Source organism: Microcaecilia unicolor, chromosome 3 (assembly GCF_901765095.1).
Source record: "Microcaecilia unicolor chromosome 3, aMicUni1.1, whole genome shotgun sequence".
Taxonomy (NCBI): Eukaryota; Metazoa; Chordata; class Amphibia; order Gymnophiona; family Siphonopidae; genus Microcaecilia; species Microcaecilia unicolor.
Genome location: NC_044033.1, coordinates 269031607 through 269045758, shown reverse-complemented (window position 1 = coordinate 269045758; position 14152 = coordinate 269031607). Strand labels below are relative to the sequence as shown.

At 40.4% G+C, this 14152-nt stretch overlaps 1 protein-coding gene across 1 annotated transcript in view; it reads right to left on the bottom strand.

Moving 5' to 3' along the window:
* The window catches only part of C3H6orf118 (chromosome 3 C6orf118 homolog), an 86109-nt gene that overhangs the window by 60421 nt on the left and 11536 nt on the right, over nt 1–14152 (bottom strand). Inside the window, 1 exon segment of the mRNA XM_030195441.1 lies at nt 8340–8462. Coding sequence (XP_030051301.1) covers nt 8340–8462 — 123 coding nt within the window.

Genomic DNA, 14152 nt, shown 5'->3' with positions numbered 1-14152 from the left:
AGGAGAGAAAAATCACACAGCATACCAGCAAGAAAATGTCACCAGTGTCGGGTCCCTTGAATAGTCTAGTTAACAACCAAGCTGCTGCAAAAGAGGGCCAGCGCTGGCGTCGGTGCGTGTTTTACACGCACGTTGAGGCCCCCTTTTACCACAACTGGTAAAAGGGAAGTCTTGTGTTCCTGCAGGAAATGGCTGTGTGGCAAGTAAAGCACTTGTCGCACAGCCATTTCATGGGGGAACCCTTATCGCCACCCATTCAGGTGGCGGTAAGGGTTCCTGCGCTAACCCAACGGTAACCACTGGGTACACTCCAGCACTACAAAAATAAATCCGATTTTATAGTGCTGGAAATGACAATGCGCTAAGGGTGGGAAGTACCGCAGGGCTGCTGAGTTGCCCGACGGTAGTTCCTGTATAGCAAGCGGTAAGCCCACATTGGGCTTACCCCCGCTTAGTAAAAGGAGCCCTCAGACCACTAACTGGATAGCTAACCAGAAAAAGTTTGGACAGCATCTGCACCTGCTAACCAGATAAGCATTATGAGGTCAATATTCAGAGCAATTTAACTGGCCAGAAACAACTCCTGGTCAGTTAAATTGCCTATTAGGGGCTAAGCTCTAATTTTCAGTGGCACATAACTTGTTAGTGTCGCTGAAAATAACTGGTTAGCCACGAACTGAAAACTAGCTATTTTGGGAGCATTTTGGAGGCAAAGTTGGCACTTAGCCAGCCAGGTTAACCACAAAGTCAGTCCTATCTTTATACTGTAACCTATATCCAGATAAGGGCTCAGTATAACATTTAACCAGCTATGGAATAGCCGGCTCTGGAAACACAGAAATTCAATGTTGGTGCTTGAAGATGGCCCGGCATTGAATTTCCAGGTGTAAATGCTGATCATTACTGGCTGAATATGAGGATATCAGGTTATTTATATCATTTTGTTAACCCGTTTTACTATGTAAGCCACATTGAGCCTGCTATTGAGTGGGATAGTGCGGGGTACAAATATTACAAATATAGATAGATAGATAGATAGATAGATAGATAGATAGATAGATAGATAGATAGATAGATAGATAGATAGATAGATAGATAGAATTATTATTCCTATTAAGTACATCTTTTACTAAAGTAAACAATTGATAATTGTTTTGTTACTATACCGCCTTACCTCTATTGCTCAAAAACACACTTCTGTTTACTATATTATATTATTCTCATGAATCTTTAAAAGTGTATTTCAGTTGTAAACTACTCTTTATAAATGTTTCTCGAATATAAGCCACATTGAACCCAAACCTGTTTGGGATAATGCAAGACACAAATGTCATAAATAAATAAATATATGAATAAAATTATATTAGAATCTAATTAAACAATTAAGCTTGACACATAACTGACCATATTATAGATATTGCACGTGCAACTTTGTACACTAAGAGCCAGATTCTATAAATGGAGCCAAAAATTCAGTGCCGATAAAATTAAGTGCTCAATGCTATTCTATAAAGGAAACATTTATGTTTATGTTTATTGAAAAAACTTGATATATCACCTTTCAAAGTTAATCACAGCAGTGTACAACAATTAAAATCATAAAAACAAGAAAAGAACGCCAGTATCAAAATAAGACAGAAGACAAACAGTATAGGACAGATAAGAAATAGGAAGAACAAGAAAGTTAAGAAAACAAAACATCCAGTTAAATACTAAAAACCTAACCTGCAAAAAGGAATAGCAATGAATGCCAATTTCAGAGTTCAACTATGGGCACTGAATTCAGCACTCAACTGAGGTTGTGAGGACGTATGCCAGATGAACCCCACTATTCTGTAACACTGCACACATCTTTTGTGAACATCCCTGATCCACCCATGCCCCTCCCATGGTCACGGCCACTTTCGAGCTACGCCTGATCCAACTTAGGTGCTCAGTGTTACACAATAGCCGTGTTGCCAAATCGGCACCCAAATCATAATTAGTGCCAAGTACTTGTTAGCTCCAATAATTAAATCATTGGAGCCCATTAACTAATTATTCAGTGTATTCTGTATTGTACTTCATCTAAATTTTAATGCATGCAGGCAAAAAGGGGCCTGGTTATGGGTGGGGAAATGGGCGTTTCGTGGACATTCCAAAATTTATGCCCATTGTTATAGACTATAGCCCTCTGCTCCAAAATCTATGCACTGGCATTTACACCATGTTTTCATTGGTGTAAATGGACATGCATAGTTTTAAGCTCTAGGATATCAACCAAGTGTATTCTACATATCTCGCCTAAATCTAGGCGCTGCTTATAGAATACACTTAGGTGGAAATCACTTCTGCACAGATTTTTGAGGTGCCATATATAGAATCTGGCCCCAAATTGCTTACTTGAAGAACCATAATCAAAGACCAATCTAAAATAATCCCCAATATCTACACAGAAGATTCCATAGAAATCAGACATCCCAATAATACCAATTGGAACTAAGCCAAAGAATTCTTATTTTGGCTCTATTTAGAATCAATTTATGCATATTGGCCTGATTCTTTACCAATGAAAAACTGCTATTTAGAACTTCCTAAAGTCTATGCTGATAATTTGGTACAGCGACAAGTAAGAGTATGTCATTCACATAAGTAAAATAGGAAACCCCCAACTCTCTTAATCTCCTACCAAAAGAAGGCAATAAACTATTAAACATAATGTGGATTCATTGCTGTGGTCACTGCTGCCATAGGCAGCATCATTGGGTGTGGTCCTTGAAGGCGCTATAAATTTCATCTGCAGAACGCAGCCCATTGGTGCATGCCCATGGGCATGTGATTGAAGGGGGCATAACCAAAGGGGCACATCATGCCCCTTTGGAGCCCCACTAGAACCAGGGGAAGGGTATTCCTTTTGTTTGCCCGGATGGGGAAGAGGAAAGCTAAAGTGGAATTTGCCGCAAAAAAGGCTCACAGATCAACATTTGGAGCCCGTTACATTTCTGGAGGCAGCTGACAAAGCCAGTATTAGTACATCTGCTGCTGTATCGTTAACCTCAGGAGAATGGATACCTCCTCCTCAGCCTCTGAATATTCATCCAGAAGGAGGAAACTTTTGACCCAAGATGATAAAGTCTCTCCCTCTGGATCTAAATTTGATATGGGTGCAACAACATCTGCTGTGGAGATTGTAGCCTTGGTGCTTCTATATTACAAGCAGTCCAGATGGAGTCTGGAACTTCATTTGAGACTCAAGCTGTTTCTTATGATAAAATGGTGACTTTACAAGACATATGGCAAGTAGTGACATGAACTGAACTTTCAATGCAAGAACATTCCAAATGCTATACCAGTTCTCTCAGGATTCTGTAACTAAATTGACGGTGTATGACAAGAGGCTGCCTAAGATTAAAGGACTGAGTTCATAAGACTGATTCTTCAGCTGCTATTTTACAAGCTGCAGCTGCCACAAGTGTTAAAAACAGTATTTTATTGCTTCCACAGTTAAAAGGTATGGGTAATCTCTCTAAGACTAGGAATATTTGTATGTAGCCCCTCTGGAACTCATGAAAATGTATTTGAAAGATGTGTTCCAATGTTCTCAGGTGAAATGTTTCCCCCAAATTCAATAAAGGGCACCCAAAATTGAGCAAGATCCAGAGATACTCATGCAACCTAATTGATTAGCGATCCAATTAACATCAAAAATGGGATATTATCAATTATTGATGTTAATTGGCACCAATTAGGGGTTGTGCCATATCTGGCTGTGCATTATTCTATAAGCCTACATAAGTACTACTACTTATCATGTATATAGTGCTACAAGACGTGCGCAGCGCTGTACACTTGAAGTATTGCCATACTGGGACAGACCGAAGTGCCATCAAACCCAGTATCCTGTTTCCAACAGTGGCCAATCCAGGTTACAAGTACCTGGCAAGATCCCAAAACAGTACAATACATTTTATGCTGCTTATCCTAGAAATACTGTCAAAATCTTGGTGGCACGCTACCTTCAACACATATACAAACGCAACCAGAACACACTGGTAGAGATACAAACTTGATCACTGTTTGATGTACTATGGGGAAGTCTCATCCAGTCACTAAGGCAAATGGCTTACCAATCTGAAATGCCTATTACATGTGACAATTTTAATCATCGACAACCCCCTACCGTCCGTACTTTTTAAATATTTTTGATAATGCACACAGACAAAGATTTATACACAGATGAGTGTTTTTGATTATGACTACAACAAGCAAGAAAGCTTTCACTGTATGCATTTTTGGTCACTAAACTGCACTAGAAGTTTTAGTCACCAGCAGAAGTAAAAAAATATTTAAAAAGTACGGACGGTAGGGGGTTGTCGATGATTAAAATTGTCACATGTAATAGGCATTTCAGATTGGTAAGCCATTTGCCTTAGTGACTGTATGAGAATAGTACATCAAACAGTGATCAAGTTTGTATCTCTACCAGTGTATCCTAGAAATAAGCAGTGGATGTCTCCCAAGTCCACCTTAATAAAGGCTTATAGACTTTTCTTTTAGAAAGCTATCCAAACCTTTTTTAAATCCCACTGTTTTTACCACATTCTCTGGCAACGAATTCCAGAGTTTAATTACATGTTGAGTGAAGAAATATTTTCTCCGATTTGTTTTAAATTTACTACTTTGTAGATTCATTGCGTGCCCCCTAGTCCTAATATTTTTGGAAAGAGTAAACAAGCGATTCACGTCTACTCGTTCCACTCTACTCATTATTTTATAGACTCTATCATATTTCTCCTCAGACGTCTTTTCTCCAAGCTGAAGAACCCTAGCCGCTTTAGCCTTTCCTCATAATGAAGTGGTCCCATCCCTTTTATCATTTTTGTTGCCCCTCTCTGTACCTTTTCTAATTCCACTATATCTTTTTGAGATGCGGTGACCAGAATTGCACACAGTATTCAAGGTTGGAGCGATACAAAGGCATTATAACATCCTTTCCTAACAATGCCTAACATTCTATTTGCTTTCTTTGCTGCCACAGCACACTGAGCAGAGGGTTTCAAAGTATCATCAACAATGACTCCTAGATCCTTTACCTGGCTGGTGACTCCTAACTTGGAACCTTGCATCACTTAGCTATAGTTCAGGTTCCTCGTTCCCATTTGCATCACTTTGCGCTTGCTCACATTAAACATCATCTGCCATTTGGATGCCCAGTCTCCCAGTCTTGTAAGGTTGTCTTGCAATTTTTCATAATCCTCTTGCAATTTAACAACTTTGAACAACTTTATGTCGTCTGCAAATTTAATTACCTCACTAGCTATTTCCATATCTAGATCATTTATAAATATGTTAAAAAGCAGCGGTCCCAGCATAGACCCCTAGGGAACCCCACAATCTACCCTTCTCCATTGATAATACTGACCATTTAACCCTAAGCTCTTTGAGCAGGGACTGTCTCTGTGTGTCTCATGTTCAGCGCTGCGTACGCCTGGTAGCGCTATACAAATGTTATTAGTAGTAGTAATACTCTCTGTCTTCTATCCTTTATCCAGTTTTTTAAAAAATTTTATTTATGAATTTTAAATTTTACATTCATGTAATAACATAAACATACAAAATTCCAGAAATATCATTACTTAATCTATCATAAAAAAAAACTATATTAATTATTTGTCCACAAATAGATCCAAGAACTAAGTAAATTAACTTCAAGTAAAATAAAAAGAAAAAAACAGAAGGGTTTCCCCAAAAAGTGCAGCCGATACATAGTATATCAAACAGAAAGTCTTATTCTACTCCCTAGTCGAGATAAGTTCTAATAATTTGCTAGGCTCAAGGAATATATAATTGGAGGAATCTAATGAAACTACACACCTACAGGGATACATGAGAAGAAAAGTTCCACCTATACTAAGCAATCTTGATTTCAATTGTAAAAATTCCTTCCTTCTCTTTTGCGTATCCCTCGATAGGTCTGGAAACATTTGAATTCTTGCTCCTAGAAAATTATCTTTGATGTGGCTGAAAAACAATTTGAGTATATTATTACGATCCAATTCGAGGGCAAATGACACTATCATAGTGGTCCTTTCTGTTATAACCTCCAGTGATGACTCAAGAAATTCAGTTAGATTTAAATTTGGTAAAACAGGATTTTCTACATATCGTATTCCAGAAATATACTGGATCCTAGTGATAAGCGGATATTCTCAGGAGGGATATGCAAAATGTCCATGAGATATCTTTTAAACATTTCCAACGCAGATATTAATGGGGATTTAGGGAAATTTAAAAGTCTTAAATTGTTCCTCCTTATCTGATTTTCAAGATATTCAATCTTCCCCATTTGAGAGTTTTTTTCTTTGGACACACTGGAAGAGAAATTTTTTAAAGTTTGTATATCAGTTTCAAGTACCTCTATTTTAGTGGCGTGAGTCTCAAGCTGGGCTGACAAAATTTCCTGAGTTTGCTTAATTTCAGCCACATCTCCACGAGTAGCATTTGAAATCTGCTGAAGAGTAGCTTTCAGACCCTGTATTGCATCCCATAGAGTATCTAGGGTTACTACAGCTGGTCTTTGTCCGCCGAAGGCTCCAGAGAGGTTCTCCTGTGACTGAGAGGAAAGGGAATGTACATCCTGTCCTCGCGATGTTCTCATAGGAGAAGAAGTTGCTACGGGGCCTCCTCCTGCCGCAGCTGGGGGTCCTCTACTATCGGATACACCAAACTGCGGCTCCTCCAGGGCAGCTATCACATCTCTGGGTCTCGGGGGGGCTGTAATCGAGGGAAGACTTAATGTACAGTAAGTCCCTCGATACTATGTTTCCGTTGTTCTGCAAGGTTTTCTGAAGCATTTGTTGAGGCCCCCGGCGCTCGGGTCACCATCTCGTCTAGGGTTGCCTGCCTCATGGTAGAGGACTCGGAACGGCTCGTGGAGGTGAGCACGTTGACTTTTGCTTTCCTTTTCCCCATAACCAGTTTAGGGGGAAATCCACGGTCAGGGAATCCAACTAGCGATCAGGAGACGCTGTAGCGCACATCTGTTTCAAACACCATCTTGGATCTTCGTCACACCTTAGGGCCCTATAAGTTCTGTAGCCCAGGAAACTTTACAATCAATTTAGAACCTTATCTACCAGACCCATTTCACTTCATAAAATATCGTGATCAACTGCGCTGAACACCAATGAAAGGTCAAATTGCATTAAAACTCCATATTTATGTTTACTTAATAATAATTTAACTTTGTTGACTACTGTAATTAATGAGGTAGCAGTACTGTAGTTGTCTGAAACCCAACTCAGTAGAATTACGCAGATTAAATTTATCCAGACAGATAAAATTACTCTGCCACAATATTTGCGTTTCAAGACATATGAGCAAAGACTTGCTGACCTGAACATGTATACCCTGGAGGAAAGGAGGAACAGGGGTGATATGATACAGACGTTCAAATACTTGAAAGGTATTAATCCGCAAACGAATCTTTTCCGGAGATGGGAAGGCGGTAGAATGAGAGGACATGAAATGAGATTGAAGGGGGGCAGACTCAAAAAAGATGTCAGGAAGTATTTTTTCACGGAGAGGGTGGTGAATGCTTGGAATGCCCTCCCGCGGGAGGTGGTGGAGATGAAAACGGTAACGGAATTCAAACATGCGTGGGATATACATAAAGGAATCCTGTGCAGAAGGAATGGATCCTCAGAAGCTTAGCCGAAATTGGGTGGCGGAGCAGGTGGGGGAAGAGAGGTTGGTGGTTGGGAGGCGAGGATAGTGGAGGGCAGACTTATACGGTCTGTGCCAGAGCCGGTGATGGGAGGCGGGACTGGTGGTTGAGAGGCGGGAAATACTGCTGGGTAGACTTGTACGGTCTGTGCCCTGAAAAAGGCAGGTACAAATCAAGGTAAGGTATACACATATGAGTTTATCTTGTTGGGCAGACTGGATGGACCATGCAGGTCCTTTTCTGCCGTCATCTACTATGTTACTATGTTATGTTACTATGTAAAATGAAAATGCTTGAAATTGGTCTAAAACTTCCTGGAAGAGCAAGATCTCATTTGTCATTTTTAAGAATTGGGGTCTAAGCAATATTCCTATCAATCTGTAGAATATTTTCAGTTCAAGAAATGTGGTTGAAATGAAATGGGCAACAGCAGCAGTAATGAAAATCTTGGAAGCTAGCTGACCTGCAAGGTTTTTGGCACTGGATTAATATGTTTTTGTAATGTATAGTTGCACTCACTGTTTCTGTGTACTGAGCTTTTGTCAAGAGATGCTCCAAGTTAATTCCACCCTGCTGATTAAGGAATTAGAAAAAGCTAGAAAACTGTATCATGAACTTTTAAAGAATGTGTTACCTTAATCTGGCTCAAAATATCACCAAAGATCACAGAGTTATTGCAGACATCTTCAAAACAATCACTGAAGATCTGTAATCGCTTGAAATGCAGAGGGCTGACATTGCCGAGTTTCAGAAGCTCCTGCAGAAAATAAGAAAAGAAGAACAGGCTGTGATAAAATGTAACCTTTAAGGCACTGACAGAAGGGACTATACACCATGAACATCATATAGACAAAATGGAAACATTGTTCTTACCTGATAATTTTCTTTCCATTAATCATCCAGTCCAGACTAATGGGTTATGTCCATCCACCAGCAGATGGGGACAGAGAAAATAGTTCCAAGTACTTTGCCCCTTAAGGGTATTGTGCAGCATGAAGTGCTCAGTATTTTGAATAGGCAAGCAATGATGCTCTCAACTGCTACCAAAAAGAAAACTGGTCTGGTATGATTAAAGGAAGGAAAATTATCAGGTAAGAACATAATTTTTCCTTCCTTGTCATTAATACCAGACCAGTCCAGACTAAGGGGACGTAGCAAAGCAGTCACAGGAGAAGGGTGGGATAATCAAAATCAATTCTCCAATAGGAAAACAGAGACGTCCACAAAAACACTGAGCATCATCCCAGAGAGGAACCACGCTACGTGGAGATGAGCAGAGATCCATACAGAGACAAGAAATCCGAGCTTCCAAAATTAGAGAAAAGCAAAGGCCCCAGGGAGTCACAGAAGGTTCAGAATAAAAAATGCAGAACTCCAACCCAAGGAAAAGAAACCATGGAGCCCCATTTCCAACTGCAAAGAACACAGCAGCCAGAGACTGCCAGAGAGAGAAAGGAAACAATGCACCACTCTCTGAGCCAACTCCTTGTCAAATCCACGCTGTAGAAGCAGACATGGCATGGGAAGACAGAACTGAAAAAGGTCCTGACCACAACTAGTGAACCAAGAGAGCTACTTCCCACCAACAAGGACAGAAGAAGGCGCAAGTCGAGCCAAATATCCCCCAAAGAAAGTGAACCAAGCTGCAACCCCGCAGCATATACACTCTGAACCCTCAGTCAAACAAGGGGGCGAAAAGCCCCTCTGAGGCAGAGGAACAGGAATACAGCTACACTTAAAATCCAGAGCCCGAGCCCCGCTGCCTAGCCATCAGCCAAGCCCATCCCCCCAGCCTGAAATGAAATAATGTCCTATAAACAGAGAAAGAACCATGCCCTATGATTAGAGAGAGAAAGAGAGAGCAACACACCCACATCTAGGAATGAAGATATGCTCCATCTGCAGAAGAGAAAAACCATTCCCCAAGAAGAACCAAAAGGAAAGGGATGCCACACATCCAGGAATGGAGACCCATTAGGGCTCCCCAGGAAAATCCCAAAGCGGCCACAAACAACCCACAGCAAAAGAGCCATGCATGGCTCACAGGGATGGAGCCCAGCATGACAAAGCGAGAGGACCTAGGCTCAATCTCCAGAGACGGAACCAGAAAATGTCTAAACTAGAAAATGTCAGCCTCACCTGCCAAAGAGTGAGACGGGCCAAGTAGCGACCGTCCCAAGAAGGAGCTCAGCTCGACCAGCAGAGAAGGAGTAAAACTCAACATTCAGTGATGAAGCATGGCTTGACATCCAGAAACGGAGCAAAGGCTCAACAGCTAGCAACGGAGGAAGGCTCAAAAGAAAGAGACAAAGCAAGTCTCGACAGCCAGAGACGGAGCAAGGCTTGACATCCAGAGAAGGAGCAAGGTTCAACATCTGGAGAGGGAGCAAGGCTCAATGTCCGGAGATGGAGGAAGGCTCAACATCCAGAGATGGGTAAAGGCTTGACATGCAGAGATGGAGCAAGGCTACGTATCCCAAGAGGGAATAGGTCTCGCCATCCTGAGATGGAGGACAGCAGGAGATGGAGCAAGGCTAGACATCCAGAAATGGAGTATGGCGCGATATCCAGAGATAGAGCATGGCTTGATATCCAGCGACGTAGCCAGGTTTGACATGAAAAGAAGGAGCAAGAATCAAGTAACAGAATGAAGCAAGGTCCAACATCCAGAGATGGAAGAAAACTAGACATCCAAGGATGGAGCAAGGCTCGACATACAGAGATGGTGCAAGGCTCAACATACAGAGATGGAGCAAGGGTCAATATACAGAGATGGAGCCAGGCTCAATCTCCAAAAATGGAGCGAGGGATACTATCCAGGCACAGAATGAGTCCTGACAACCAAAAATTGACAAAACGCTACAACTAAGAATGGCGGCAGGTTCTACAGCCAAAGAAGGAGGAAAGCTCGACATTCAGAAATGGGCTCGGCATCATATCCAGAACTAAAAACAAAAACGTATAAGCATATAAATAGACAAATTTACACATGTATCCAGTGGTAGTCAATCTGGCCCCCACCAATGGGCCAATGAGAAGCCATGGAGTAGGCAGAAAAACCTGTGCCAAAAGTGTCTTGAAACAGAAAAGATTTAGGCGTAAATACAAGGCCGTTGCATTCCAAAGGAACGGCCCAGCCATGCAAAGTATCCTTGTATGCACAGTTTCAAGACTAATAACCCAAAATGATGGGACTCCAGCAGATTTTGTGAAATTGATCTACATGATCATGTAGGGGTTAATAGTCTAGATAGATAATGCAGAATACCTGTATGATACACTTTATGAATTAAGCATAGGATCTTAAAAGGAATCCTATGGTTAATAGGGAGTCAGTGCTCAGATTTTAATAGGAGGAGTAATACATAATAGCAAATATAATATAAACAAGTATTAAAATAATCTTAAGAACACAACATATGAAAATGTCCAACCCAAAATCTTCCTTTGCCAGCTCAAATCTGCATACTTGATTGCTAGATTTCAACTGGTACAAAATACAATAGCAAACATCATAAGCAGCATTAAACCATGGGAAAGAACTACCCCATTATTTAATATCTTACCCTGGTTGACAGTGGCATTGAGAATTTGCTTTCAAATTCTTGCCATGGCTTTCAAAATTTTAAGAACATAAGAACATAAGTGTTGCCATACTGGGACAGACCGAAGGTCCACCAAGCCCAGAATCCTGTTTCCAACATTGGCCAATCCAGGTTACAAATACCTGGCAAGATCCCAAAACAGTACAATAAGCAGTGGATTTTCCCCAAGTCCATCTTAATAATGGCTTATAGCTTTTTCTTTTAGGAAGCTATCCAAACTTTTTTTAAACTCTGCTAAGCTAACTGTTTTTACCACATTCCCTGACATAACAGCCACTGTCAAAACGGCCTACCCACAATATAACCCTTGACAAGTTAGCCCCCTGACAAAAGGGCCCAATCAGGCTGCCCAGAATATGGGACTGCATTTTTTTTCCTAATAATCTTACCTTGCCAATCAGGATAAGGTTGGTAAGACTATGAAAATGATGACAATATTGGGTTTTTTTCTTTGTTTGTTTGTTTGTTTTTTAATTAGCATGTTGATGGAAGAATAGTTTCTTTAAAAAGCAGAACAGATCATGAATACTAGTTTGTAGCTATAGAATTTTATTTATATATGCTTTATGCAATTGAATGCTGGTAGGAGTCTTTATCAGTGAAGCTTTCAGTTGTAGTTTATTACATTTTTTTGTGATGTGTTATTTTAAAAGAGTTATTGTGCCCCTCTAGATTTTCAGATGTATGGTCTACTCCTATGATTTCTGAGGGACATAAAAAAAATGCAACAACTGTATTATGTGTGATTTGATGATTGAGTCTGCAAGTTTCACACATCCGTTAACAAATGTAATGTACAAATTGAAAATTAATACAACATGTAAATCGGAATTTGTCATTTATTGCATCATTTGCCCTTGTAAGAAAATTTATGTTGGCCAGACGATGAAAACACTCTTCGTTAGATTAGTGGAACATAAAAGCACGATCAAAACAATCAAAAGCACTTCCCCTCTAGCACTCCACTGTGAAGAATACAGACACCGGTTTAATACGCTGCAGTGCCTAGTATTGCAACAGATCACTGGACAGAATGGCCCAGTAAAACGTCGGACCCTACTTCGCACAGAAGTGGATTTTTAAATTACAATCCTTTGTCCCAGATGGGTTGAATTCTAAGATCGAATGGATCCATTTTCTATAATTCTATTCTCTTTAATCTAATTATCCAATTTTGATGGCAGAAATTAACAAAGACATATGGTAACGTAGTCAGGAAGAAAAAATGACGTAAGACGTCATAAATTCTTTAAATAACCCACCATTTTCTAGGGACGGCGTCTCATTAGCGACCACCGGCAAAACTGAGCGGAGGAAGGCACATTCGAACAGATAAAAAAGGTAAAAGCCTTTAGACTCTTAACTTTTTATTTCTCTTGATTTTCAGCAGAATCGGCCTGTGATCCTGAAGCAGAAGCAGTCATTTGAAACGCTGTCCACCGTTGATCACAGTCATAGTCTGGAGAAAGACATTGAGACCAAGACCACAAAGTTAAGTCTAAAAGCTATATAAATCAACAGCTTAGAAGTTCGATAAATAGTAAAATATTATTGAGAGTCCCACCTAGGACGTTTTTTTGCCGATGATAAGGAAGTTCAACTCCTATCTAACTATATGTTGAAGTTATATAGGAGTTTGCTCGAGGTTTTTTCCTCCTTAGTAAACATAAATGTGCACCAATTTTTTCAGAGCTCTGTGTGTATTTGAATATTGGATTGATTATTGTAACATAATTTATGCTGGCCTTCCTGAGATGCAACTCAAATGGATTCAAACTTTACAAAACACTGCAGCACACCTCATTTGCTATGTCAAATTATATTACTTCCTTACTTTTTCAATTGCACTGGCTCCCAGTCACTGAGAGGATCAAATCTAAGGTTCTTTGTCTAACCCATAAAGCATACTACCTAGGAGCACCTATCTGTCATCATGCATGATCTCTTATATTCCGAGCAGACCACTACGTTCCCTTTGGATGGTCCTTCCATCTTCTCCTTTTGCTCACTGGGAATCCACAAGACAGTCCGCCTTCTTCTTTCTCGCACCGTGCTTGTGGTGTGGCCTTCCTCATGAATTTAATTCTGAAGATTCCTTTTCTAAATTTAAGGCGTTATTGAAGATCCATATTTTTAATTGTCCTTTGACTACATACGTTGGAGCCTCCTCCCTTCCAGTTGCTCTCCTATGAAACCCTTTCCTAAGCTTTCATAGTTAATCAGAGAGATGTTTTCAGTGTTCCTCAACTTTCTCTTTAGGAAAGTTGCCTTAGCACATTTGTCCAGACCAAAAGTCATCTTGATGTCATCTGAGAAGCTTTTCGCCACTTGAAGTTGTTCCTCTAATTGCTGGTCACTGGAATTGTAGACCTTCAGGTCATCTATGAAAAGTCCCCCGGATTCTTTATGTGGCGCCCAAACAAATTTGGGTGTGTGCCCAATTTGCACATGCAATTTAATTGAGTAATGAGCTGTTAGCCAACACATAATTGGGTACTATCAATTACTGCAGTTAATTGGCTCCAATTAGGATTTGCAAGCACATCGTGCTAAGTGCTATTCTATTAAGATGTACATGTAAATCTTTTAGTGCGCAGCTGAAAAGGGGGCATGGCCATGGGATGGGTATGGACGGGTCAGGGATGTTCACTAAAGATGAATGCAGAATAGAATTTGGGGAATCTGTGTCTAATGTATGTGCAAGGATTTACAATAAGTTTCAGCTGATGTAAATCCTTGCACCCAAAGTTTGGCGTGGATCTTGGTGCTATGCGCTGTTCTACAATTGATTGTTAGCACATGCTAAATCTGTTAGCTCACCTTAGTAAAAGGACTCCTTACT